Genomic DNA, 25,595 nt, shown 5'->3' with positions numbered 1-25,595 from the left:
CTATGCTCTCTGTCTCGTTTTGTAAAGATATGTTTATGTTATGGCTGTTTCATGATATCTGTGGTGATTCATTGTTTTCCCTTGCTATTGAAATGATTGTTCCTCCTCTACACAAGAGGTAGAAGGTAGCATGGAGTTGAACATTCCTGGGAATTAGAATTAGGTTCATGGTGAATGATACTTTAGATCATCCTTAGATGAGTTTGCATGTTGCCAGATCGATTTCATAGGAATTTGAGATTGTTTATCAAAGTGAAAAAGCGTTGAGATGGTCATGCCTCGATTCCAACTACTTGGATGTTGACAAAACAAAAACATTTGAATTTTGGTATAGAATGTTGGTTAAATATCATCTTAACGTATTTCTGATCATGCCTATTAGTTTTTGTTAGTCATGAAGATGCAAGAGCGCAGCTCCACAGCTTAAGCAAAACAATGATCCTGCATTCCTGCTATACAGTTTCAAAATATAACTTTATTTGGTCAAAACAAATCATGAATAAAGTTCTTCATAAGGACAAAACATAAAGAATGAAGTTACAAATTAACGTTGTTGTGAGGAGGAAACACCTAGCTCATGTGGTTAGAAAAATAATCCCTTGAAGGGCGGGAAAAGTCAATTTTCTCATCACTAATGGAAAAGTACTCGCCAAGGTCCCCTTTACGTGATTGGTATAATCTGTTCCTCTCCTTCTCGCAGACACTAGCTCTTATAAGAGGTGAATTGATACTTGCAAATATTGTCAAACCACCAAGCTCTCTCCTCTCTTCCCACCCCATGAGTTTAAGGTTTAGTTTAAACACCGACGGGGTGTGATAGCAATTGGTAAACACAACAAATATGTCTCCTTCATGCTCCGTCATCAGCATTATGCTAGTTAAAGCTGTCTGACCAAAGGCGGACCATATCTTCACCGGTAGAATATTCCAGGTTGCTCTAGCCTCTAGGCGGGTCAAAAACCCCGAGGTCGCCACAGAGTGTTGAGAAAACAAAACTTACCATTTGAGAAGACACAATTTTTTCCATGTACGACCGGGGACCTTGTTCTTAAATCTATGTGTCGTCCATACGGTTTCACCAGGCCGACACGTGTCGATCAAAATATATGGGCCGGTCCTAAAGCGGGTCCTAGAGTAGTTGAGCGAGATCACCAAACAACTACTTGATGTAGGAGCGGCTGAGAAGGCTAAGCAACAGAATGCTTTAGGTTTCAACTTGGGTAAGTTAATGTGCTCCCGGGTAAATGGGTTAAACAAGAAAAACAAACCAGGTACTGCTCCTTTTAGTATATTTGTGACCACAAGTAACCAACCATCCTTCGAATAAGAGAATGCATAGCCCTTTAACTCTGGGAAATAGAGCTTATATGTTTGAGACCGTGATGGGTCAAAAAGAATGTAGTTTCCCTCTTCTGATTCTTTTAGTGGACAAAAAAGCCAAGAGAGAGGCTGTAACTTTCTGACAGAAACAGCTGCTTCACACCATGTCTTGCAGACAGTGGAAGCTTGTATGTTGGCTTTTAAACTGAGGCGGGACAGTATCTCTTGCAGAAGATCTGAGGGAATATTCATATTCCACATTCCTGTAATACACTTCTTTTTTGGATTGCTTTAGCGTTGATGCTGTTTCTGACAATCTCTACCAAAACGAAGAAGAAAAGAACTCATCAGGGCATATTAAGAAAAGCTACACACATAGAAATATATTTGTATGTTTGAAGAGGTGTTGCTTTATTCATATTGAATGAATTACTTGATGCACAAGACTAATCCTAAACGTAAAAGGAAAAGTATATTTGAGAATATCCGTTAATCATTATTTTAGAAGTGATTTATTCAAAATTGTTTATGTATCATCTGTACATTTATTCTAAAAAAATGATGATATGATTTAGTAAAAAGGTGACCTCGGGTGTGATTGGTTTCGGCCTTTAGACAACCAAAATTTAGTCTAAAATTATATATGTCAACCAATCGAGTTTCCATTTCTTTAAAAATCTCACAGTAAACTAAGTGGTCTTGGCCTAGTGGTAATGGGGCTCACAGCTGTGAGTACCGCCCTGAGTTCGATTCCCCTTGGTCACCCGGGACGCCTTAAGTAGTAAGAAAACGCGGATCTTGCGGTCCTCGTGGTGATTAGTCCTTGGGTCTAGAAAGTCTTTGGCATCTATATCAAAAATGTGGAAAGCGTTATTTCCAATGCAAAAATATAGTGCTTTACAAAGATACAACAAAATAATTTACATCAAATAAATCTATATCTTAAATTCTACAGCCAAAAACATAAAGTTACAGCTCATTCCAATCATCCCATTGGTTTCCTTTTTATTTTAACATATATAATTTTAATGATGAAAATTTTGATTTAAGGCAAGATTTCTAAATAAATTTAATGACTAGAATTTTAAATTATGATAAGATGCCTAAATAAAATATAACTAACTTTGGCTATATAGATCAAATTTTAATTTCTTTTAAGGCATCTAAATAAATTAAAGATGAAACTTTTCAATTATGGCAATGTTTCTAAACAAAATATACCTAAATTTGGCCGTATACCATAAAATAAAATGAATAATATAATAACTAAATAAAAACATTTTTAAGCTAAGTATAAAAAACTAAGGGCATCTCTAGTGGCAGTCTCTCTTTGAATCTTTCATGAATAAAATATTGAGAGATTTACCAAATATGACTCAAAACTTGATTTTGATTGAAAAAGTATATCCAAACTTGAATCAAATGCAAAAGTAACCCAAAAGCCTTGTGAAATTACGGCCAGCCCGTTGTGACCAAACAAAAAAACAGAACTCATTTTTACGAATATAGCCCCGCTAAGTCTTCTGAGTCTTCTGGACGACGTCTACGGAAGTCGTCTGGTATAGTTGATCTTAACAATAATTTATAAATTTTGTAAAAAATATTTTGATAAACGGAAAAATAAAAGCATGTAATTATAAACAGTTTTAAGTGATATAAATTAAGATATAATAAAATTGAATTGTTTTCAACATAGATGAGTGAAAGTATTGAATCATGATATTCTTTGGTGTAGGGTTTGGCAACATATGTTGTAGTATTGTATGTATTCTTAGGGTTAGATTTTGGAAAACTTAAATGTTTTTTTGAAAAATTAAATTTTTACCTACATGACGCCAGTTTGGGTGCGTTTATCGAATATCCCAGTGAACTTTTACCATAAAACAATTCTGATGGGAATTGCGAAAGGATTAGGAAGACCGATTAAAGTTGACCTGACAACTTTAAACTTTGAGAGAGCTAGATTTGCCAGAATCTGCGTGGAGATTAATCTCCATAAGCCATTGAAGGGTACAGTAATGATAAATGGTGAGAGGTACTTTGTCTCATATGAGGGAATTTCAACTATTTGCTCGACATGCGGTATGTATGGACACCTAGTTCACGCATGCCCACGGAATGTTATGGAGAGAGACCTTGCACCTGTGACCGACCCACTGAACATGAACCTTCAGAATACCGCAGTAACCGGGAATGAGATGGACTTTACACTAGCGAGACAGACAAGGGTTCCCGAGGGCGATCTTAAGGTTCAGGGTGAGGAAGAGCGAGATGCTACTATGGAAGATATCAGAGAGATGGGAAGACCGCCAGGGGAGCCACCAGATGCCCCTGGTTCATGGGTAAGGAAAGTAATATGATGTAACGTGGGAGGAATGCCTATTCCGGAGGAGGTTGTGGCGGAGGAGTTTGTAGAATCGCGACTGAAGTTGGAGTTTCCGAATGGAGAAGATGGAGAAACGGTGATAACGATAGGGGAGGAGGTGCTGACGGCGATGAATAGTCTATGGAAGAGATGCATGATCGTTAGGGTTCTGGGGAGAAACGTTCCTCTCTTAAGCTTGAGTCGGAAGCTAAAGGAGTTATGGAAACCGAAAGGGTCGATGTTTGTGATGGATCTCCCTAGGCAATTCTTCATGGTGCGATTTGAGTTGGAGGAAGAGTATATGGCTGCCCTAGTAGGGGGACCATGGAGGGCATTCAGGAATTATCTTATGGTACAAGCATGGTCTCCTGAATTCGATCCGCTGAAGGATGAGATAGTCACGACGCTAGTTTGGGTGCGTTTTATCGAATATCCCAGTGAACTTTTACCATAAAACAATTCTGATGGGAATTGCGAAAGGATTAGGAAGACCGATTAAAGTTGACCTGACAACTTTAAACTTTGAGAGAGCTAGATTTGCCAGAATCTGCGTGGAGATTAATCTCCATAAGCCATTGAAGGGTACGGTAATGATAAATGGTGAGAGGTACTTTGTCTCATATGAGGGAATTTCAACTATTTGCTCGACATGCGGTATGTATGGACACCTAGTTCACGCATGCCCACGGAATGTTATGGAGAGAGACCTTGCACCTGTGACCGACCCACTGAACATGAACCTTCAGAGTACCGCAGTAACAGGGAATGAGACGGACTTTACACTAGCGAGACAGACAAGGAGAAAGGCTGAGCAACAAAGGAGTAGTACAAGGAGTTCTATGAGAACTAATGATGGGAGAGCTATGATTGGGAGTAAGATAAGAGAAGTACGTAATGCGGATGTGGTAAAGGAAGTAACGGTGTCAAATAGATTCGGAAGTTTAGGTGAGGAAGAGGTGACAGAGGTACGAGAGGATGAGGAGGGAAGAAATGAAGAGAATAAAGAAAATGAGAACAATGTGAACATACGGTTGGGAGATTCGAGTGGAACGCGTGTGGAAGTGATGGCCTTTGGTGTAACGGGGAACAAAGGAAATCAGTTGTTTACTCGAGTGGGCTCTAAAGAGAAGAAGACAAGTAATATGAGAAACCCAAATGTCCAAAAGCCCAAATCGAAAGTTATTGGGCCAACGCGGGGACTTGTTTTTGGTCCAACCAGAGGTGAAATCGACATGTCGGTGAATGGAAAACGTTTACGAGTTGAGAAGGAGAGTCTCGGCAGACCAGGTGGTGTTTTCGCCGGAGATGGGGACTCAGCTGAGAAAGAGAGTCAGTTGGATCTTGCTGGGGAACAGAGGAGCACGGGAAAAGAGAGCTCACTCACTGATGATTTGGATCCTCATTTGGATCAAGTGGGAGAGGCCCTGAAGAGTATGGAGGCATAACGTTTTGCCCTGGGAATTCTGATTGATTGTTATAAAGTCTGGATGAAGTGCATTTTCTGGAATTGCCGGGGGGGGGGGAAATAAACCTCAATTTCGCAGATCAATTCGATATTTGGTGAAGAAGTTCAGTACGGATATTCTTGCGGTTTTTGAAACTCATGCTGGTGGAGCAGCTGCAAGTCGTATTTGTCGGGGTCTGGGATTCGAGAATTCGTTTAGAGTGGATGCGTGTGGTCAAAGTGGTGGTTTGTGGCTCTTATGGAGGTCGGAGATAGGCGAGCTCGAGGTTGTCGAGTCTTCAGATCAGTTTATTCATGCGAAAATAGGGAGTGGGACAGAAGTGATCAATATGATAGCGGTGTATGCTGCTCCTACGCCAAGTCGTCGCAGTGGCTTAGCTTATGGGCCGCATTGAAAGAGGTTATCAATAATGTTGTTGGCCCGGTTTTTATTGGAGGTGATTTTAATACGATTGTGAGACTGGATGAAAGGAGTGGTGGGAATGGGAGATTGTCTGAGGATTGTCTAACATTCGGGGATTGGATCAATGAAATGTCGCTTATTGATATGGGATTTAGTGGAAGCCAATTTACATGGAAGAAAGGTAAAACTGAGAGTACTTTTGTGGCCAAGAGGTTGGGTAGAGTGTTATGCTGTGCTACCTCCCGGCTTAAGTGGCAGGAAGTAAGAGTCTCGCACATGCCTTTCTTGGCTTTGGATCATGCTCCACTTTACCTACAGCTCACGCCAGGGGTACAAGGGAATGCGTGTAGACGGCCTTTTTGATTTGAGGCGGCATGGCTACAACATAGAGAGTTTCAAGATCTGCTAAAAGCTTCATGGGACCGTGAGATTGATATTAGAGAAGCCTTAATGCGGTTAGGATTGAAACTTCGAAAATGGAACAAAGAAGTGTTTGGAAATGTTCAAAAGAAGAAGGAGACCTTGGTAATGGAGATTAAGGGAGTACAAGAATTAATTGAGCAGAATCCTACAGATGAGTTATTGGAGAAGGAGGGGGAGCTACTGAAGGAATTTGAAAGAGTACTCGAACAAGAAGAATTTATTTGGTTTCAGAAATCACGGGAGAAGTGGGTTGCTCATGGAGAAAGAAATACTAAGTTCTTTCATATGTTGACAATTATACAGAGGAGGCGTAATAGGGTTGAAGCGTTGAAGAAGGATGATAATCACTGGGTAACAGATGCCAATGAATTGGAGGAGCTTGCAGTAAATTATTTCAAGAGATTATACTATCTAGAGGTGGAGACCGAACCAATAAGATTATCAGGGAGGGGTTTTGTGAGGCTGACGAGTCAAGACTATGAGACTCTAAACAAAGCATTCTCTGCAGAGGAAGTGGAGAGGCTGTAAGAGCCATGGGAAGCTTTAAAGCGCCAGGACCTGATGGGTTTCAGCCTGTCTTCTATCAAAGGTGCTGGGACACAGTTGGGGCATCAGTAATACGGTTTGTCCTCCTTTTCTTTGAAGCTGGAAAATTACCAGAAGGCACAAATGATGCGCTTGTTGTGTTGATCCCGAAAGTGACAAAGCCAGAGAGTATCACCCAGTTTCGCCCGATTAGCTTATGCAACGTGTTGTTCAAAACGATTACGAAAGCTATGGTAGGGAGATTAAAGGGTATGATGACTAAGTTGATTGGACCTGCTCAGTCCAGCTTTATCCCGGGTAGATTGAGTGCTGATAATATTGTGGTAGTTCAGAAGGCGGTTCACTCTATGCGACGAAAGCAAGGAAAAAAGGCTGGATGTTATTAAAACTTGATTTAGAGAAAGCTTATGACAGGGTGCGCTGGGACTTTCTGGAAGATACTCTTAAGGCAGTGGGCTTGTCACAGGCTTGGGTTGGAAGGATTATGGATTGCGTCTGTCTCTGGTCCCTCAATGAGCATCTTGTGGAATGGTGAGAAGTCAGAATCCTTTAAACCTGCCAGAGGACTGAGACAAGGGGATCCCTGTCCCCGTACTTATTTGTTTTATGCATGGAGAGGCTTTGTCACTTGATAGAGGGAGCAGTGGAAGAGAAGAAATGGAAGCCTATAAGATTGTCGAGAGGTGGATCGCAACTTTCTCACATTTGTTTTGCTGACGACCTGATCCTCTTTGCAGAAGCTTCAGTTGCTCAGGTGCGAGAGATAAGAGGCGTGTTGGAGATGTTTTGTAGAGCCTCGGGTCAAAAAGTAAGTCTCCCAAAGTCTAAGATCTTTTTCTCTACGAATGTTTCTAGAGAACATGGAGAACAAATAAGTAGGGAGAGTGGAATTGCATCAACAAGAGAACTAAGGAAATATTTGGGAATGCCGATTCTTCAAAAAAGAATAAACAAAGATACTTTGGGGGAGGTGCTTGAGAAAGTTGATTCACGGTTATCAGGTTGGAAGAAGCAAACTCTCAGCCTAGCAGGAAGGGTGACGTTGACTAAGGCGGTTTTATCTTCAATACCGGTGCATACAATGAGTACAATTTGTCTGCCCGTTAGTACTCTCGAGAAGCTAGACAGTCTATCCAGAAGTTTCGTGTGGGGTGGTGGACAACATTTGGTTGCTTGGGGTAAGATTTGTAAGTCAAAAACTGAGGGAGGGCTTGGGATAAGAAAATCGAGAGATATTAATAAGGCGCTGATCGCTAAGGTGGGATGGCGTTTGGTGGAGGATAAAGAAAGTTTTTCACTAAGGTTCTTCGGAGTAAGTACGCTGTGGGAGATATCCATGATTTATCTTGGATGGTAGTGGGTAAGAATGTGTCATCGACTTGGAAAAGTGTAGCAATGGGGATTAGGGAAGCGATATTGTTTGGAAACAGTTGGGTGATTGGTAATGGGAGAGACATTAAGTTTTGGACGGATAGGTGACCTCGGGTGTGATTGGTTTCGGCTGTAGATGCTTTAGACAACCAAAATTTAGTCTAAAATTATATATGTCAACCAATCGAGTTTTCATTTCTTTAAAAATCTCACAGTAAACCAAGTGGTCTTGGCCTAGTGGTAATGGGCTAACAGCTGTGAGTACCGCCCTGAGTTCGATTCCCCTTGGCCACCCGGGACGTCTTAAGTGGTAAGAAAACGCGGATCTTGCGGGCCTCGTGGTGATTAGTCATTGGGTCTAGAAAGCCTTTGGGATCTATATCAAAAATGTGGAAAGCTTTATTTCCAAAGCAAAAATATAGTGCTTTACAAAGATACAACAAAATAATTTACATCAAATAAATCTATATCTTAAATTCTACAACCAAAAACATAAAGTTACAGCTCATTCCAATCATCCCATTGGTTTCCTTTTTATTTTAACATATATAATTTTAATGATGAAAATTTTGATTTAAGGCAAGATTCCTAAATAAATTTAATGACTAGAATTTTAAATTATGATAAGATCCCTAAGTAAAATATAATTAACTTTGGCTATATAGATCAAATTTTAATTTCTTTTAAGGCATCTAAATAAATTAAAGATGAAACTTTTCAATTATGGCAATGTTTCTAAACAAAATATACCTAAATTTGGCCGTATACCATAAAATAAAATGAATAATATAATAACTAAATAAAAACATTTTTAATCTAAGTATAAAAAACTAAGGGCATCTCTAGTGGCAGTCTCTCTTTGAATCTTTCATGAATAAAATATTGAGAGATTTACCAAATATCACTCAAAACTTGATTTTGATTGCAAAAGTATACCCAAACTTGAATCAAATGCAAAAGTAACCCAAAAGCCTTGTGAAATTACAGCCAGTCCGTTGTGACCAAACAAAAAAACAGAACTCATTTTTACGAATATAGCCCCGCTAAGTCTTCTGAGTCTTCTGGACGACGTCTACGGAAGTCGTCTGGTATAGTTGATCTTAAAAATAATTTATAAATTTTGTAAAAATATTTTGATAAACGGAAAATTAAAAGCATGTAATTATAAACATTTTTAAGTGGTATAAATTAAGATATAATAAAATTGAATTGTTTTCAACATAGATGAGTGAAAGTATAGAATCATGATATTCTTTGGTCTAGGGTTTGGCAACATATGTTGTAGTATTGTATGTATTCTTAGGGTTAGATTTTGGAAAACTTAAATGTTTTTTTTTTAAAGTAAATTTTTACCTACATGTGATTATTTCTGTGTATAGTAAACACTTTTTAAGTTTAATTTGATTTTAAGAAGTGTTTAGTTAGTTAATTTAGTTTAAGGGTTATGTTTAGGGTCCAGACGACTAACATGTAAGTCGTCTGGCGATTAGAAGACTTCTCTGAAAGTCTTATAACTCCCACTAAATATATTTTAGTTTCCTGCTAAAAATATTTTAGTTTTCCGCTAAAAATATTGAAGTCTTCTGAGCGACTTACAAGTAAGTCGTCTAGTAAGTCTTCTTATCGAAAATATTTAACCTTATTGGAATTTTTGTCTCCATATATAAAGAAAAATTTACACATTCTCTCTTCTCCTCTCAAATGGCTGCAACAAAAATGGTATGTTCCTCATTCTAAAACTCTCCAACTTCTCTCTAATCTCTTTGAACTTATAAACACCATACTTTATATCAATTTATTATTTTTGTCTCATGTCTTTCTCACTAGTTTATCCTGTTTTACAGGTTTTTCATCAAATGGTTCTCATCTTCCACTCATTTAATGGTAGATTTATTAATTTTAGATATGTATTTTTGTGTGTTCTATAAAGGTAGATCTATCTAATCTTCCACTCATTTTCTCTGTTTTTAAGTCATTTGAACGTTTTTGGAGACACAAGTTTTTCAAATCTGGATTTGGATATGTAGGTTTTTCAGATCTGGAAGACTTCTAGGCTAGAAGACTTCCAGACGACTTCCAGAAAGTCTTCTGACAGAGTCTTCTCCCATGTCTTCCTTTCCTAATAGATCTGAGCGTTTTAGTAAGTTTTTATGCCTGATTTTTCTTCATTTGGTAACCTCCTGTTGCATAAAGTTCATACCTTTTTCCCAAACTAAAACTCTCCAAACCCACTCTAATCTCTTTGATTTGAAAACACTAAACTTTATATGAATTTTTCATTTTTGTCTTATGTCTTTCTCACTAATCTATATTTTTGTTGCAGGTTTTTAATCTAATGGTTCTCATCTTCCACTTGGATATGTACTTTGTGTGTTCTATAAAAGTATATCTATCTAATTTTCCACTCATTTTCTCTGTTTTAAGCCATTTGAACGTTTTTTGATATGATATGCATGTTTTTCAGATCTGGGTTTGATATACATGTTTTTCAGATCTGGATCAGACTTTGGAAGACCTATGGGAAGTCTTCTAAAATATAATGCGCTAGAAGACTTCCAGACGACTTCAAAGAAGTCTTCCAGACGACTTCCAAGAAGTCTTCCAGACGACTTCCAGGAAGTCTTCTAACGGAGTCTCCTAACGGGGTCTTCTTCCATATCAAGTGGAGTCTAAGGTTGTCTTTGTAGAGGTATGATCTATAATAGTTTTGTTTGTGGTCTGTTTTGTGATTTGTATGTGTACTCCTTTAGTTGTGAATTTTTGTGTAAATTTGAAGAGATATTAATGAAAAAGTTTGGTAAATATGTTCATTTTTCACAATATTATCTTGCCAAAATTACTTGACATAATTGAAGTTATTGATACAACTTCAATAGCAAAACACAATAACACAAAAAATAATCAAATTTATTACAACTAAGGGAGAAGAATTCTCAAGAAAACTTAGTCAAATTCACAAAAGATAAAACATTACATAAGTTCAAAGTTAGAATACTTTCATTAGATACATACGTAAAAGGTATATCTTATGATCTGAGAAGACACATTAAACCATGTTACTTGATATTCTTGAAGTTACTTAACACTTTTGAAAATTGAATAAACATATCTTAAAGTTACTTAACAAATTTACAAAAACTAACGTAGAAGACTTTCACGGAAGTCTTCTCAATTAGCTAGAAACTTTACTAAGCATGAATGTTGGTAACCTCATAAATATCACCAATTAAGTTATAAATTTCATTCAATATCCCCAATATTGACTAATATACATGAATTAACAAAAAAAAAAAAATTAAAAAGTCTTTATAGTTTTAGAGAAAATGAAAGTTTATTAAACATTGACGCAGACGACTTCCACGGAGGTCGTCTGGTAGACTTCTAGGAAGTCGTCCATTTAGGTTAGTTTTGCAATTGATTTTTAACCTAGACGACTTACATGGAAGTCGTCCATCTTTGTTTGTTAAAAAAAAATTCAAGACGACTTCCATGTAAGTCGTCTAGGGAAAACGGGTTAGTTTTGTATTTGACCGGATTGTGTCAGAAATTTGACTTTTCCTGGACGACTTACACATAAGTCGTCCAGTAGAAAATTAAAAAAATCAATATTTTGTTATACCTACACGACTTCCATGTAAGTCGTCTCACGTTAATTTTGCAATTGAAAAATAAAAGAAAAAATATTATTTTTTTCTAGACGAGTTACACGGAAGTCGTCTGCCCGACGACTTACATGGAAGTCGTCCAAGATAAGCAAAGTTTGACCAGAATCTCAGAATAAAATCATGGACTACTTTCGTGTAAGTTGTCTGATGGATGACTTCCGTGTAAGTCGTCTAGACAAAAATAATTTTTTTTGTTTTATTTTTCAATTGCAAAACTAACCTGAGACGACTTACATCCAGGAAAAATCAAATTTCTGACACAATCCGGTCAAATGCAAAACTAACCCGTTTTCCCTAGACGACTTACATGGAAGTCGTCTCAAATTTTTTTTAACAAACAAAGATGGACGACTTCCATGTAAGTCGTCTAGAAAAACACATTTAAAAGTCAATTGCAAAACTAACCTCTGCATTGACCAGAAGACTTCCATATAAGTCGTCTGGACGAACAGATCTGGAAAAAAAACTAATTTCATAGTTTTAAGTTCAACTAGTGAGATAACTTGTTTAGCACACAAAAGTCTTTTCCAAGCACCCACAATCTCAAACAAAAGTGACCCACCAAGAATCATAAGCTTCAATGGCTCTGTGAACCATAAAAAATTTATAATCAAAATCTTGGGGGTTTTTTGGATGAATATGGAGAAAAAGTAAAGAAATGTTGTTTTTAGTTCATAAGAATTGAGAAAAAGAGTGTAAATCGATTTTTAGGTGCATTAAGAGCTTCAAATTAATTGTTCATGGTGGTTTGTGTATTGATGGCAATGACAATATTGTAAATACTTGAAGAAGATGAGGGTGATAGAGTAAAATATGAATTTTCGAAAAAAAAGTGAAGGCATTTTCGTGAATAATCTGAACTTTGGGGTTGGAAGAGGCAAGTCAAAGTTCTAAAAAAACATGAGTTAATTTTGTGTTTGACTTCAAGTTTTGAGTCATATTTGCAAAAAGCTCTAAAATATTTGTAAAAATATATTGAGGAAGAGAGAGAAGACCAACAATGAAGAGAAAGGGAAGGTCCGCTTCTTTATAAGGAGACGATGTTGACATTAAATCTACATGTGTCCTTTCTACTAGCTAAAATTAATTTTCAAAACTAATACATAATTAAGCAATAAAATATATTTTTTTGTTAGAGAGACTCAAGTAATTTTTGACCGTTGCTGATGGCCTAAATAATATATTTTTATTTATAATTTAAAATTTTCTACAATCTAAAATTTTAACAAATTCTAATTTTTACTGTTACTTCAAATTTAATACCAAAATATATTTACATTATTTGAGAAGTGATTTAGTAAATTGAAAACCACAAAATAACATTTATTTGTAGCTTCACTCTACTCTTGTAGATTGGTAGTGAAGCATTTGTTTAATGGTGATTTTATCTAGAAATACTATCACGAACTGCTATTACTTGTAGTTTTTTAAACAGGGTTAAAACCTCCTTACATTTATCGTTGAATGCCATGTTTCTTACAATGATCAATAACAACCATCCAGTTACATTATTCCAACCTATTGACAGCCTCAATATCTTCAGTTTCTTCCCACACTAACATTCTAAACCCAAACTTTCTTTCCCACACTATGGTTTTCCCTTAAGCATGAACTAAGGTAAAATGTAAATACACTCAGTTATCAAAGCTATAAATTATAAAGAAGCAAAAGTGTCTAGAATGAATTGGATTCAGATTGAAACACTTGTATCTTAACGCTTTAAAAGTGTGCACTGGATATATAGAAACTTGATCCAGTTCATGTTTCCAGTGAGTGTCCGAGCTACAATATAAATATTACTTGCAAGTTGCAACTAAGTTAATCTTATAAACCACCTATTTTCTATTTGATCGAACGTTTAAAAAGCCTAAATAAAATCCTTTATAAGACAAACCATAAAGGATAAAGTCAGAGACTAACGTTGTCGTGAGGAGGAAACACCCAAGCAATGCGGTTGGAAAAATAGTTACTTGAAGGGGGACAAGAGCTAATATTCTCATTACGTGATGGGTATAATCTGTTCCTCTCCTTCACCGAGAAACTAGCTCTTGTAAGAGACGAAAGCTGACTTGCAAATACTGTTAAGCCACCAAGCTCACTCTTCTTTTCCCACGCCATGCGTTTAAGGTTTAGTTTAAACACCGATGGGTTCTTATCGCGACTTGTAAACATAACAAAGATGTCCCCTTCATGCTCCGTCATCAGCATTCTCCTAGTGATATCTACCTGAGGAAAGGCGAGACATGGTCTCACTGGAAGTATATTACAGGTTGCTCTAGGCGGATCGAAAACCCCGAGGTAGCCGCAGGTACTCAGACAATAGAACATACCATTCGAGACGACACAATTGTTCAATCCGCCACCAGGTAACTGGTTCTTAAATCGATGGGTGGTCCATGCGGTTTCTCCAGGCCGCCAAGTATTGATCATAATATATGAGGGGATACTAGTATAGTTGCAAGAGATCACTAAACAACTACTTGATGTAGGAGCGGCTGAGAAAGCTAAGCAATAGCCTAATGTAAGCGACACCTTGGGTAAGAAGATGTGTTTCCCGGTAAATGGGTTAAATAAGAATACCAAATACGAGAGGGCGTGTGTTTTTTTCACAAGCAACCAACCATCCCTAGAATAAGATAATATATATCCAACACTGGGAAACTAAACTTATATGCTTGAGACCGTGTTGGGTCTAAAAGGATGTAGTTTCCGTTTTCTAGTCCTCTTAGTTGATGAAAAAGCCAAGGGCGACGCTGTAACTTTCTGACAGAAACAGCTGCTTCACACCATGTCTTGCAGACAGCAGAAGCTTGTATGTTGGATTTTAAACTGAGGCGGGATAGTATCTCTTGCAGAAGCTCAGAGGTAAAAATATCGCAAATATTCTTCTTTTTCGCTTCTACAGAAACAGAATTATTCTACAATTATTTGGGCATATTTTTTTAGAGACTTACTTTTTTTTTCCGATGCAAAAAAAATATTGATTATAGATTTGTAGTTAAAAAAAAGAAGAAGAAAAGTATTGATAGGATTTTATCCTTAAAACATTTTTTGTGGACTAAAAGCATAAACATTAGATGAACCAGACACTATCTTACAAGATAAAATAAACATTTAGTCACATTACAGAGAACTCTAACATCACCTATTATCCAGAACTGCATGTATGAAGCACCTCTACATCAACCTAAGAGATCTCTTACCATGTAGCATTATAGAAAAGACACCAGTTATGTCACTGTATCTATAAAAAAATATGATGAAGCAGAAATTATTTTCTGTTCGGAGAAAATGCAAGTTTATTTAAAAGACGTAGCAAACTTCATCGAAATTAAAAAAAAAAAAAAAAAAAAAAAAATTCATCGAAATTACAAGAGCTAAGGAATTAATCTTATTTCTCAAAAAAAAAAAACTTCATCGAAATTAATAAAGTCTTCTAGTGCAAACTTATCTCTTTTAAGCTATTTTCGTAATTACAAATTAACGAATGAATTTTTTTCAATAAATCTTAATTTTTAAATTAGTGGACTATTTTTGTATTTTACTTTTTTCAAGTTTTCACAAAACTACTCTGATAATCAGAGGTTAATTTGCAACTGAACCAAATCTTGAAGAATTTTGTTTTTTCATAGAAGTTTTCCTACTCCTCAGAATTTGGTAAGGCCCTTAGGCGCACAGCGTGCCATTGGTAACGATTCTACTACGGTGCCACAAATTCGCAAGCTGATCTTAGAATTCTGACGGTGGTTGGTCCTCAAGCAGGGAAACAATTGTGGGGAGTAGTGAAAGAGATTCAGATTATTGTTTTTGAATTCATAACTTCACTATTTCATGGCTTCCAAATATATATATATATATATTAAATGTATCACTGTTTACCTTATTCAACACAAGAACATGAACTAGAGTTTACTTCTAACCTAGCCTTCATCTCTAGTGAACAGATATGCTAATTGAACTGTTTTTAGCTTATCGTGACTAGTATGATGCTACCTTTCGAGAGAACCATGATGAAATTAAACATTGTTTTTATTATAGCTTGAGAGAACTCCCTAAAAACTATATATCAAACCTCATTCTCTCATATGTAAGGCTGTTAAATGGGTGAACCAAACGTGGACTGTGCGTGTCAAAATAAAAATGAATCTATTCTAGTCACACCCATTAATGATGAAATTAGACCATGAGAGTTAGTGGGTTTAGACTATGCGGAGATGGTCCATCCAATAATCTAAAACAAATAAGATTTTAAATTAAATCAAATTTGGGGAAAATAAGAGTTTTATAGAAATTAACTTTTTTCACCAAAAAAAATAAAATCCAATTTTCCACAAAAAACCTCAAATCAAGTTTTCTCACCAAAATCGCAAAAGCATGTTTTCCACCAAAAAAATCAAAAAGTTTCCAGCCAAAATCCCAAAAGCGAATTTTCCCACAAAAGAAAATAAAATCATTTTGTCTCGTAAAAACCATAAAATTGAATTTCTCACCAGAAGCACAAAAATAAGTTTTCTCGCCAAATTAAGTTTTTTCGTTGAAACCGTAAAAATCAAGTTTTTCTACCAAAAGCACAAAATGAGGTTTTTCCAAAAAAATCACAAAATTGAATTTCTCGCAATAACGAGTTTTTCCACCTACACCACAAAACAATAACAAGTTTCCCTCAAAAACCGTAAAAGCATTTTCCCCATAAAATCTTGTTTCCTACAAAAACCACAAAAAAAAAATTCCGATAAAACTCATTAATTATAGCATATTTGTATGGTCGCATGTTTGCTTTGTATTTTGGACGACACATTGTATCAAATTTGCTTTGTAATTTTAATATATCTTAGGCCTTGATTGATAGAGCATTAACATTAGCATTATGCTCTACATTATCTAATCAACATTTATTAGAAAAACATTTACTAAATGCTAATGTTCTCCAAATGCTCTATGGTCATTGCTCTCATATAGGGGTGTTCAATCCGGATATCGGTTCGGTTTCGGTTCAGTTTTTTTGGTTTTTCAGTATTTCGGTTAGTAAAATATAACTACCATTCTAAATCCATATTTAATTCGGTTCGGTTCGATTTATATACCGTCGGTTTTCGGTTTATTCGGTTTTATACCAAAAAACATAATTCTTTATTTTGGGATCATATTATATGAATTTTAGAGTCTTGTTGTCAACACATTCATTTGTTAAAAAATATTATAAGTTTAAATAAAAGAACAAAAATAAAAAATGTTTCTATCATCTAATAAAATAATCAAATCTATAATTAAAATGAAAGCTCAAAATTTTGATAATAAAAAAAAAAAAAAAAAAAAAAACAGAAGCACGAAGCACAAAAAATAAGTTATTATATTCTTTCATATTTAGCGTTCATCAAAGTCATGTTTCTTCTATTAAACACGAAACTCTATTCGTTTATAAATAAAAAAAATTATGAAGATTTCCACTAATTGTTATCATCAAATTTATAATCTTTATTTCAATTTAGTCAATGCTAAATTAAAGCAAAAATATCAAAAGAAGACTAAGAAAATAAGAAGCATGTTTGCGATGAATTGTTATTTAATTATAGTTCAAATGTTTTACAAATCAGGACTATTTTGTTACTGTAAAAAATATGGTAATAGTTATTAGCAAAAAAATTAACTTATGATTTTCATACGTTGTTATAAAATATATACATATTTACATGTTTCAATTTTTTGATCGGTTTTATTCGGTTTATTCGGTTTTATCGGTTATATACCGAATCATATCCAAATCCTACGGTTTTTTTAAAATCATATCCATTCGGTTTGTATGGTATATACCAAATCCAAACCATATTATCTATTTCGGTTCGGTTCGGTTCGGTACGGTTCGGTTTTACCATATTGAACAGCCCTACTCTCATATGAAGCTTTTAGAAGAGTATTTGCATTTATAATTTATAAAATTAAGGAAAATATATAATTAATTCATTTATTTTATTTAATAATATCATAAAATTATTTTTATATCCAAAAGATAAAATTTTAATTTTTAAAATAAATTTACAATAAAAATATATTTTTTTAAAAATAGTATTTCACATTTAAAATCTAATTTAATTATATAAATAATTTAATTATATAAATTAAATTATTTTTTAAATGTAGAATATTATTTTTAAAAATATATATTTTAATTGTAAAAATTATTTTAAAATATTATTTTTTGATATAAACAAAATTACTAAATAATTAAATAAAATAAATAAATTATATATCTTTTTAATTTTTTTATTAATATATATATACATATTAGAAATATATTCATTAGAAATAAATATATTATATGTTATATATTAATTTTTTTAATTTTAAATAGAATATTCATATTGCTCTATCAGTCATTCTATTAAATAATTTAACAAAAACATACAACTTCTGCAACATATTGCTTATATAGCATAATGCTAATGGTTTATTATCTACTCTGCCAATCAAGATCTTATATGTTTTTAATGGACGCGTAGATTCAGTCCTTAATGGAGATGATCTCTATTTATCCACAAACAAAAAATGTTCATATGGACATGCACAAATAAACACGACAGCCCAATTGACAGGTATACTCAAATTATTATTATCATTATTTTTTTTTGACATCATACTTATGAAGATGGTAGACTGGGTTTAGTGACATTGAAACTCTATTCTTGACATTTCAAACTAAACATTTTGACTGAATACATAAACTATCCTCGTTATTATTTACTCTGACGTAATATACATTAGAGAATGTATATACAGAGCTGACTGTAAAGTAGAGATGACATTGTAAAATATGAACTTGTATTGACCTCATGAACATAGTCGAGAATATATACAACTTGTATAAGGTCGAAACCCTAATATAAAAGGAATACTAACATATTTCCTAAGTAAATAAATGTAAACACAAAGGTAATCCTTATCTATGGGATTCGCTTTCTTAATACTCCCTCTCAAGTGAAAATTATGAATTCCCAACTTGGACGATAAGGCTTCAAACTGCAGATGACCAAGTGTTTTGGTGAGAATATTTGCGAGCTGATCTTTTGTTCGGACATGAACCATAGAAATAAGACCTGCTTTGACCGCATCACGTACGCTGTGACAATCTCGTCCGAGATGCTTTGTACGTTCATGAAACACTGGATTTGAGGCGATGTGAATGGCAGCTTTACTGTCACAGTGGAACTTAATAGGCTTGGTAGCTTCGAGTCCCAGATCAGCCATGAGCGGAATAATCCATTTAACTTCTTTAGTAGCTGCAGCCATCGCTCGTTATTCAGCTTCAGCGGAAGACATGGAAACATTGTCTTGTTTCTTAGTTTTCTAATTAATAGTCGAACCTCCAAGAAGTACTATATAAGCACTGAGGGATTGACAAATCTCTGGACAGGTACTCCAGTCGGCATCGACATAAACAGAGATCTGAAGGTCACTATTAGCTCGAAGTAGTATACCTTGTCCAGGACATCCTTTAAGAAAGCGAACCACACAGAGAGCTGCATTCCAATGTGCTTCAAGTGGCTTTTGCATAAACTGAGAGAGGAGATGGATAGTGTAACAAAAATTCGGAAGTGTAATTGACATATACACTAAACGCCCGACTAGCAGTCGATACTTCTTCGGATCAGCCAGAACTGGAGCTTTGTCATTAGCTAGTTGATGATACTGTTCTAACGGAATGGATACAGGCTTGCATCCTAACATACCAGTGTCTGATGATGTCCAAAACATACTTTCTCTGAAAAAGAAAAATACCTTCCTCTGACCGAGCCACTTCTATGCCAAGAAAATATTTAAGTTTACCCAAATCGTTCATTTTAAAGCACTGACCCAAATACTCTTTAAATTTGGTGAGGAGATCAAGATCATTACTGGCCAGTACTAGATCATCAACATAAATAAGGACATGAAGTTCCTTGGAGTCTTTGGTGTAGTAAAACAGAGAATAGTCAGAGTAAGATTGCTCAAAACCATACTCCGTTAACGCATTTTTCATCTTCTCAAACCAGCAACGAGGAGCTTGACGGAGACCATATAATGATTTACGCAAATGACATACTTTAGTAGGATCAGAATGTGTGAACCCAGGTGGTAACTTCATGTACACTTCTTCATGAAGGTCACCGTGTAGGAACGCATTGTGGACATCCATTTGGTGGATTTCCCAACCTTTTGCAGCAACAAGACCAAGGAGGGCACGAATGGTACCCATCTTAACAACTGGAGCAAACGTCTCTGCGAAGTCATCTCCCTCAACCTGTTTATTTCCATATGCAACCAATCTTGCCTTTTGACGTTCGATAGTGCCATCAGCGTTGTATTTATACTTATATATCCTGTGACATCCAATTGCCTTCTTTCCTAGAGGAAGAGATTCTATGTTCCATGTACCACTCTCTTCGTGTGCAAGAACTTTATGTTTCATTGCACCCCGCCATATTTTGTCTTTAGCGGCTTGTGAGTAGTAGTGTGGTTCAACTCCAGCAGTAATGGCCGCAAGGAACGCTTTGTGCGATGCTGAAAAGTTCTCGTCAGTGATAAAATTGGTTAAGGGATAGAGTGATTTACCTTGGACTATTTCAGAGGACGAGGATACAAAGCAGTGAAGCGCGAGAGATGAGTCTTCAAGACTAATGGAATTGTACATCACATAATCTTTTAGTTTAACTGAGGGTTGACGTAAGCGTTGACCTCGACCCGTTGTAGACTCGGGTTCAGGTAGTATAAGAGACGGTAAGATTGGAGAAACTGGATCAGGAGGAACAGCAGAATCATGAGAAGACTCTGCTACTGTTCCCGGTAGCGCCGCCCTAACAGAAGGTGAAACTAATGGTTTGATAGGTGAGTTTCCACTTTCAACAACTACATGTTCTTCAGTCAAAACCAAGCTCCCCTGTCGACAAACGTAAGGTCGTGAGTGATATCCCAATCATAATCAACAGTAGTCATAGGAGACGAAAGAGTAGGCGATCTGGTGTCTGGTGGAGAGGCGAATGGGAACTCAGTTTCTCGGAACACAACATCACGCGATATGAAGAATTCATGTTTATCGAGATCATAAACTCTCCATTCTTTTTTGAGCATATGGATAGCCAACAAACAAGGATTGTCTACTTCTCTTACTAAACTTATCCTTGTCACGAGCTCTATGGTGAACGAAACACAGACTGCAAAAGACTCGGAGCTGAGAACAACTAGGCTTAGCGTTGTACAGAACTTCGTAAGGAGACCGATGGTAAAGAACTGCTGAAGGAGTTCGGTTAATCAAATAAGCAGTAGTCATGATTGCCTCAACCCAAAATTTGATTGGAAGATTTGATACGCCCTGGATCGAGCACCGTCCTGTTTGGTTCATGGACACGGCCCAAGGTGGCGTTCTTGTTTACCAGCTCGACCAAACCGAGGTTTTCATGTCGAATCATGCCAGTCCTACTGCCCGTGTCATTCCATCTGATCATTCCGTCCATGCTGATCATAATTTCCCTTTGGATCATGCTGATCAGACCGTCCGTACTGACCCATCCGATCACCGCGACCGTCCTGCTCCTTACCGCGAAGGAACCACTTGGTTCAGACGAACCTGGACGTTAGCCGAAGAGTCTCTTTGACCAGATCTGAGATCCAAGAGTTTTAATACATTGTCTTTAAATTTCTCATCCAGATTCGATTTACTAAGTTTGTCTTTAATACATTCTTAAGTCTTTTTCTATTCCTCAAGTAGTATAAATATGTAAACTCTTCTCATAATAAAATCATTCCACTTTCTTTCAACTTTTGAGTCTTTACTCTTTGTTCTTTGTTTAGAACACTTCTTAGTTTATTTAGTGTAGTTGGCTCCAAACAAACACCTCTTTCTTGTTGGACCGGTGCGTCATATCCGGCAACAGATTGAGTTTGCTTCCTTGTCGGACCTGTGACTCATATCAGGCGACAATCAAGCACCCTTGGCAGTATCAGTCGTCATTCCGCACCTCTTGTGTCGTCATTCATCCCATCAGTTCTCCTTCCTTTCGGATCGAGTCCATATCTTTCCTTACCGGTCGAGTGTTCGTTCCTTAGGGCGCATCAAGTGGTATCAGAGCCACTCTTCCGGTATTGTCTCTTCATCTTCTCATCTTCCATTTCATAAACACTTCTTCTTCTTCTTTCTATCTTAAATCCCGGCCCCTCATTACCATCCACTAGAAAAATTATAAAAATAAAAAAAAGAAAGATCTATGATTCAAAAAAAAAAAAGAGATTTCAAAGAGATTGATTTGTGGATTGGTGGTGGAAGAGAAAGCCTGCTGGCTGAGGAGAAATCCAGCCTTTGGGGTGGTTAAAACGGACTTCAAAACCAAAGTTCTCTCTTTTCTATCTATCTTACAAAAAAAAATATATATATATATATTTTTGTTTGCTTGGATATACCCTTTGGGATTCCTTGATCTGTTCTCATAGAACATTGAGAATAAGCTTGTGTGATTACCATAAAATCTGAGAGAAACACTTGAGTGGGTGAGATTAAACACTTAAGAGTGTGAGGTTTTAATTCCTAACTTTTGTGTTGAGATTTTCAGGTTATAATGTTTGGTCTTCAAAGGAAAAGTAGCAAGGAGAAACCCCCACGACAAACTGTCTCTCAATTTCCATTTAAATATTCTTTGAATAATTTTGATGAGTTTGTTAATGTGCAGGAAAGACCAGACATAAGGAGCAAAATGACCAGAGATGTGGCTGATCCAAAAAGGCGATTACTTCAGTTTGATGTCCAAGAAATCTGTGACAACTTTGAGAAGGGAATTATGAAAGCGCTCAAAGACATCAGCAAGAGCCATAAGAAGAGCACATCCACACGTGCACCTGTAGCTGAACCATCATTGTTCATCAGTGAAAAACCTAAAGGTAAATCTGAAACCCATGTTGAAGAGTATAAATATTTTTCAGATTTTTTACCCATCTTTGATGAATCTGATGAAGAGCCAATTGAAAGCTTGTTTTCTTGTGAGAAAAATTGTGATCTTCCTTCTCTTGAATCTGAGTTTATGAATGATAATGAACAGACTATTGTAGAACTAACCGTTTTGCAACCGGAGCATCTGAGTAGTCTTGTTTTGTCTCCACAGGTTTTTGAGGAAGAGCCACTAGATTTACCACATCAAGGACCACATCTTGACACTAGGATATCTTTTGATGAATATCTAGATCATATCTTTGATGAGGAGGACGAACCTGGTCCAGTCTTTGATGAAGAAGCAACAAACATCACATCCACGCTATGGAGAGCCATCTTTGCTTTGATCCCGGCACAACTCCTGCCCCTTTGTCTTTTGAACTTCAAGAGCACTTGTTTGTTTTGAGTCTCCAGGAAAGAGAGGTTCAGCTTCTGAGAAATGAAAGCTTTGACCGTGCCCAACAGCCTGAGATTTGGAGAAGCTTTGTGGTCCAAACCGGCTACCTTGGAGATGCCAACGACAGGGGTTCAGTGCAAAAAGGATATCTCAACATTCCGAAGGTATTTTGTCATGAATCCAATTTCCTAGAAAGCCAACTCACCAAGGATTCACTGAGGCTTAGAATCACTTGAAAAGCTTCACGGAGGAAGCAGTTATGAATTTTCCAAACCGGAGTTTCTTCAGTCTGTTTATCCGCGAGTACCAAACTTCTAATGGAGATTCAAGCCCAAGAAAGAAGCGGCCTGAGCCAAAAACCGATCCTCCATGAACCAAAGATGGAAGCAAGCAGAGGAGGACGACACAACACTTGTGTTCTTGGAACATGGAACTGGAAATACTTGAGGAAAACAATTTCAAAACTCCAAGGAAGTTTCTCTCCAAATTTATCCTTCAATGAATTTTACTTGTTTTCAAAATTCTTTTTGTCTGATTCGTTTTCTTTTGATTCAGGTAAAATGGATTTGAGGACAAATCCTTTTGAAGAGGGAGAGTATGATACGCCCTGGATCGAGCACCGTCCTGTTTGGTTCATGGACACGGCCCAAGGTGGCGTTCTTGTTTACCAGCTCGACCAAACCGAGGTTTTCATGTCGGATCATGCCAGTGCTGCTGCCCGTGCCATTCCATCTGATCATTCGATCCATGCTGATCATAATTTCCCTATCGTGCTGATCAGACCATCCGTACTGACCCATCCGATCACCGCGACCGTCCTGCTCCTTACCGCGAAGGAACCACTTGGTTCAGACGAACCTGGACGTTAGCCGAAGCGTCTCTTTGACCAGATCTGAGATCCAAGAGTTTTAATACATTGTCTTTAAATTTCTCATCCAGATTCGATTTACTAAGTTTGTCTTTAATACATTCTTAAGTATTTTTCTATTCCTCAAGTAGTATAAATATGTAAACACTTCTTATAATAAAATCATTCCATTTTCTTTCAACATTTGAGTCTTTACTCTTTGTTCTTTGTTTAGAACACTTCTTAGTTTCTTTGGTGTGGTTAGCTCCAAACAAACGCCTCTTTCTTGTTGGACCGGTGTTTCATATCCGGCAACAGATTGAGTTTGCTTCCTTGTCGGACCTGTGAGTCATATCAGGCGACAATCAAGCACCCTTGGCAGTATCAAGAGTCATTCCGCACTTCTTGTGTCGTCATTCATCCCATCAGCTCTCCCTCCTTTCGGATCGAGTCCATATCTTTCCTTACCGGTCGAGTGTTCGTTCCTTAGGGCGCATCAAGGTGGCCCTGAAAGAGTAATGATCGAGCAACGTTCAGTATGTGACGGTGTTCCCGTTCTACCCTTCCATTTTGTTGAGGTGTGGCTACACATGAAGTTTGGTGAATGATTCCATTCTCTCTAAAGTACCGAGATAAGCACATGAATTTGGTACCATTATCACTACGAACAGTTTACATCTTTGGAGAACTGTTTCGTAGTCATCTTGAAGAGGTTTTGAAGAACCGTCTTAACCTCTGATTTCTCTAGAAGTAAATATGTCCAGACTGCTCTGCAGAAATCATCAACAATAGTCAGAAGTAGACAGCCTCTGAGGATGAATAAGTTCGATATAGTCCCTAGACATCACAATGAATAAGCTCAAAACACTCTTTAGTTTTATTTAAACTTTCATAGAAAACTTCTCTAGTCTGCTTAGCTTCAAAACAAGTGTCAGAAAACGAAGGATGTCCAAGCCATTGGTGCCAAAGAAACTGATCAACTGATGTGTGCAACTTATCAGCGACTTGAACCCGTGCAGCCATAACATCTTTGAAGAAGTAAACCCCATCTCTCTCTTCACCTGCTCCAATCAGCGTCCTCGTGAAACGATCCTGTAAAACACACAAAGTATCAGTGAGAAGGGCGAAGAAATTAGTTTGACGTAGAAGCTTCGCGACTGATATAAGCGAGCATTTTAGATTAGGAACAAATAACACGTTCAACAGAGTTATGTTATTGGACAAGTGTAACATGCCAGTATGAGATGCATATGATGTGTTCCCATCCGCAAACCCGAACGGACAAGGCGGAATACTCATGACATTCTCTAAGAACGACAGCTCTACCGTCATGTGGTGAGAGGCTCATGTGTCTAGAATGAGATCTCCATATTTCTTACCAGTGAGCTTGTCCGATGATTTGGTTTTCTCATTGATTATTTGGGTAGGCGCTCGCAGTTGTTCCTCGATGAAAGCTGGAATGGCGGATGAGTTGGACGACATTGCATGAGCATTATTAGCACGAGCTCCATTGTTTATGTTGCGGTCTGAGGAGGTAGACGAACCACTACCACGACCTCCTCTGTTGTCATTGCGAGTCGGTGGTGTTTCTTCCCACCAGTTTGGGAACCCAAACAACTGCCAACAGTTTACTTTCTCATGACCACGACGACCATAGTCAGCACGTTGAGGAACTCCTCGACGGTTTTGTCTGGAATTAGCTGACTCCGATGATTCCTTCTTTGCAACAAAACCAACAGCATTGCTCTGAGCTTCACGATCTTTAGCATAGTTGAGAAGTTGTTCCTCGCGTACCACCTTTTCATATGCTTCTCTGAGATCAATCGAAGAATCAGTAGCAAT

The 25,595-nt window shown here is 36.9% G+C and overlaps 2 protein-coding genes and 2 pseudogenes across 2 annotated transcripts; 2 read left to right on the top strand and 2 right to left on the bottom strand.

The window, feature by feature from the left end:
- Nucleotides 1-94: 94 nt before the first annotated feature.
- On the bottom strand, nt 95-1,846 carry LOC106393884 (annotated as a pseudogene).
- A 1,303-nt stretch (nt 1,847-3,149) lies between these two features.
- On the top strand, nt 3,150-3,680 carry LOC111211660. Its single transcript, XM_013834533.1, has one exon. It carries the CDS (start codon nt 3,150-3,152, stop codon nt 3,678-3,680), a length of 531 nt encoding a protein of 176 aa, XP_013689987.1.
- A 469-nt stretch (nt 3,681-4,149) lies between these two features.
- On the top strand, nt 4,150-5,130 carry LOC111211659. The gene has a single exon (XM_022712913.1). The coding sequence runs from the start codon at nt 4,150-4,152 to the stop codon at nt 5,128-5,130; it is 981 nt and encodes a 326-aa protein (XP_022568634.1).
- Nucleotides 5,131-12,357: 7,227 nt separating this feature from the next.
- LOC106393881 lies at nt 12,358-18,842 on the bottom strand (annotated as a pseudogene).
- Nucleotides 18,843-25,595: the final 6,753 nt, after the last annotated feature.

The sequence above is a fragment of the Brassica napus genome, chromosome C7, assembly GCF_020379485.1.
Source record: "Brassica napus cultivar Da-Ae chromosome C7, Da-Ae, whole genome shotgun sequence".
Classification (NCBI taxonomy): Eukaryota; Viridiplantae; Streptophyta; class Magnoliopsida; order Brassicales; family Brassicaceae; genus Brassica; species Brassica napus.
The sequence above is the reverse complement of the archived record's forward strand: the minus strand, read 5'-3'. Positions and strand labels throughout refer to the sequence as shown.

What these genes read in the sequence shown, in the direction of transcription:
- LOC111211659 (XM_022712913.1), top strand. Translation starts at nt 4,150, where the DNA reads ATGGGAATTGCGAAAGGATTAGGAAGACCGATTAAAGTTGACCTGACA.
- LOC111211660 (XM_013834533.1), top strand. Translation starts at nt 3,150, where the DNA reads ATGACGCCAGTTTGGGTGCGTTTATCGAATATCCCAGTGAACTTTTAC.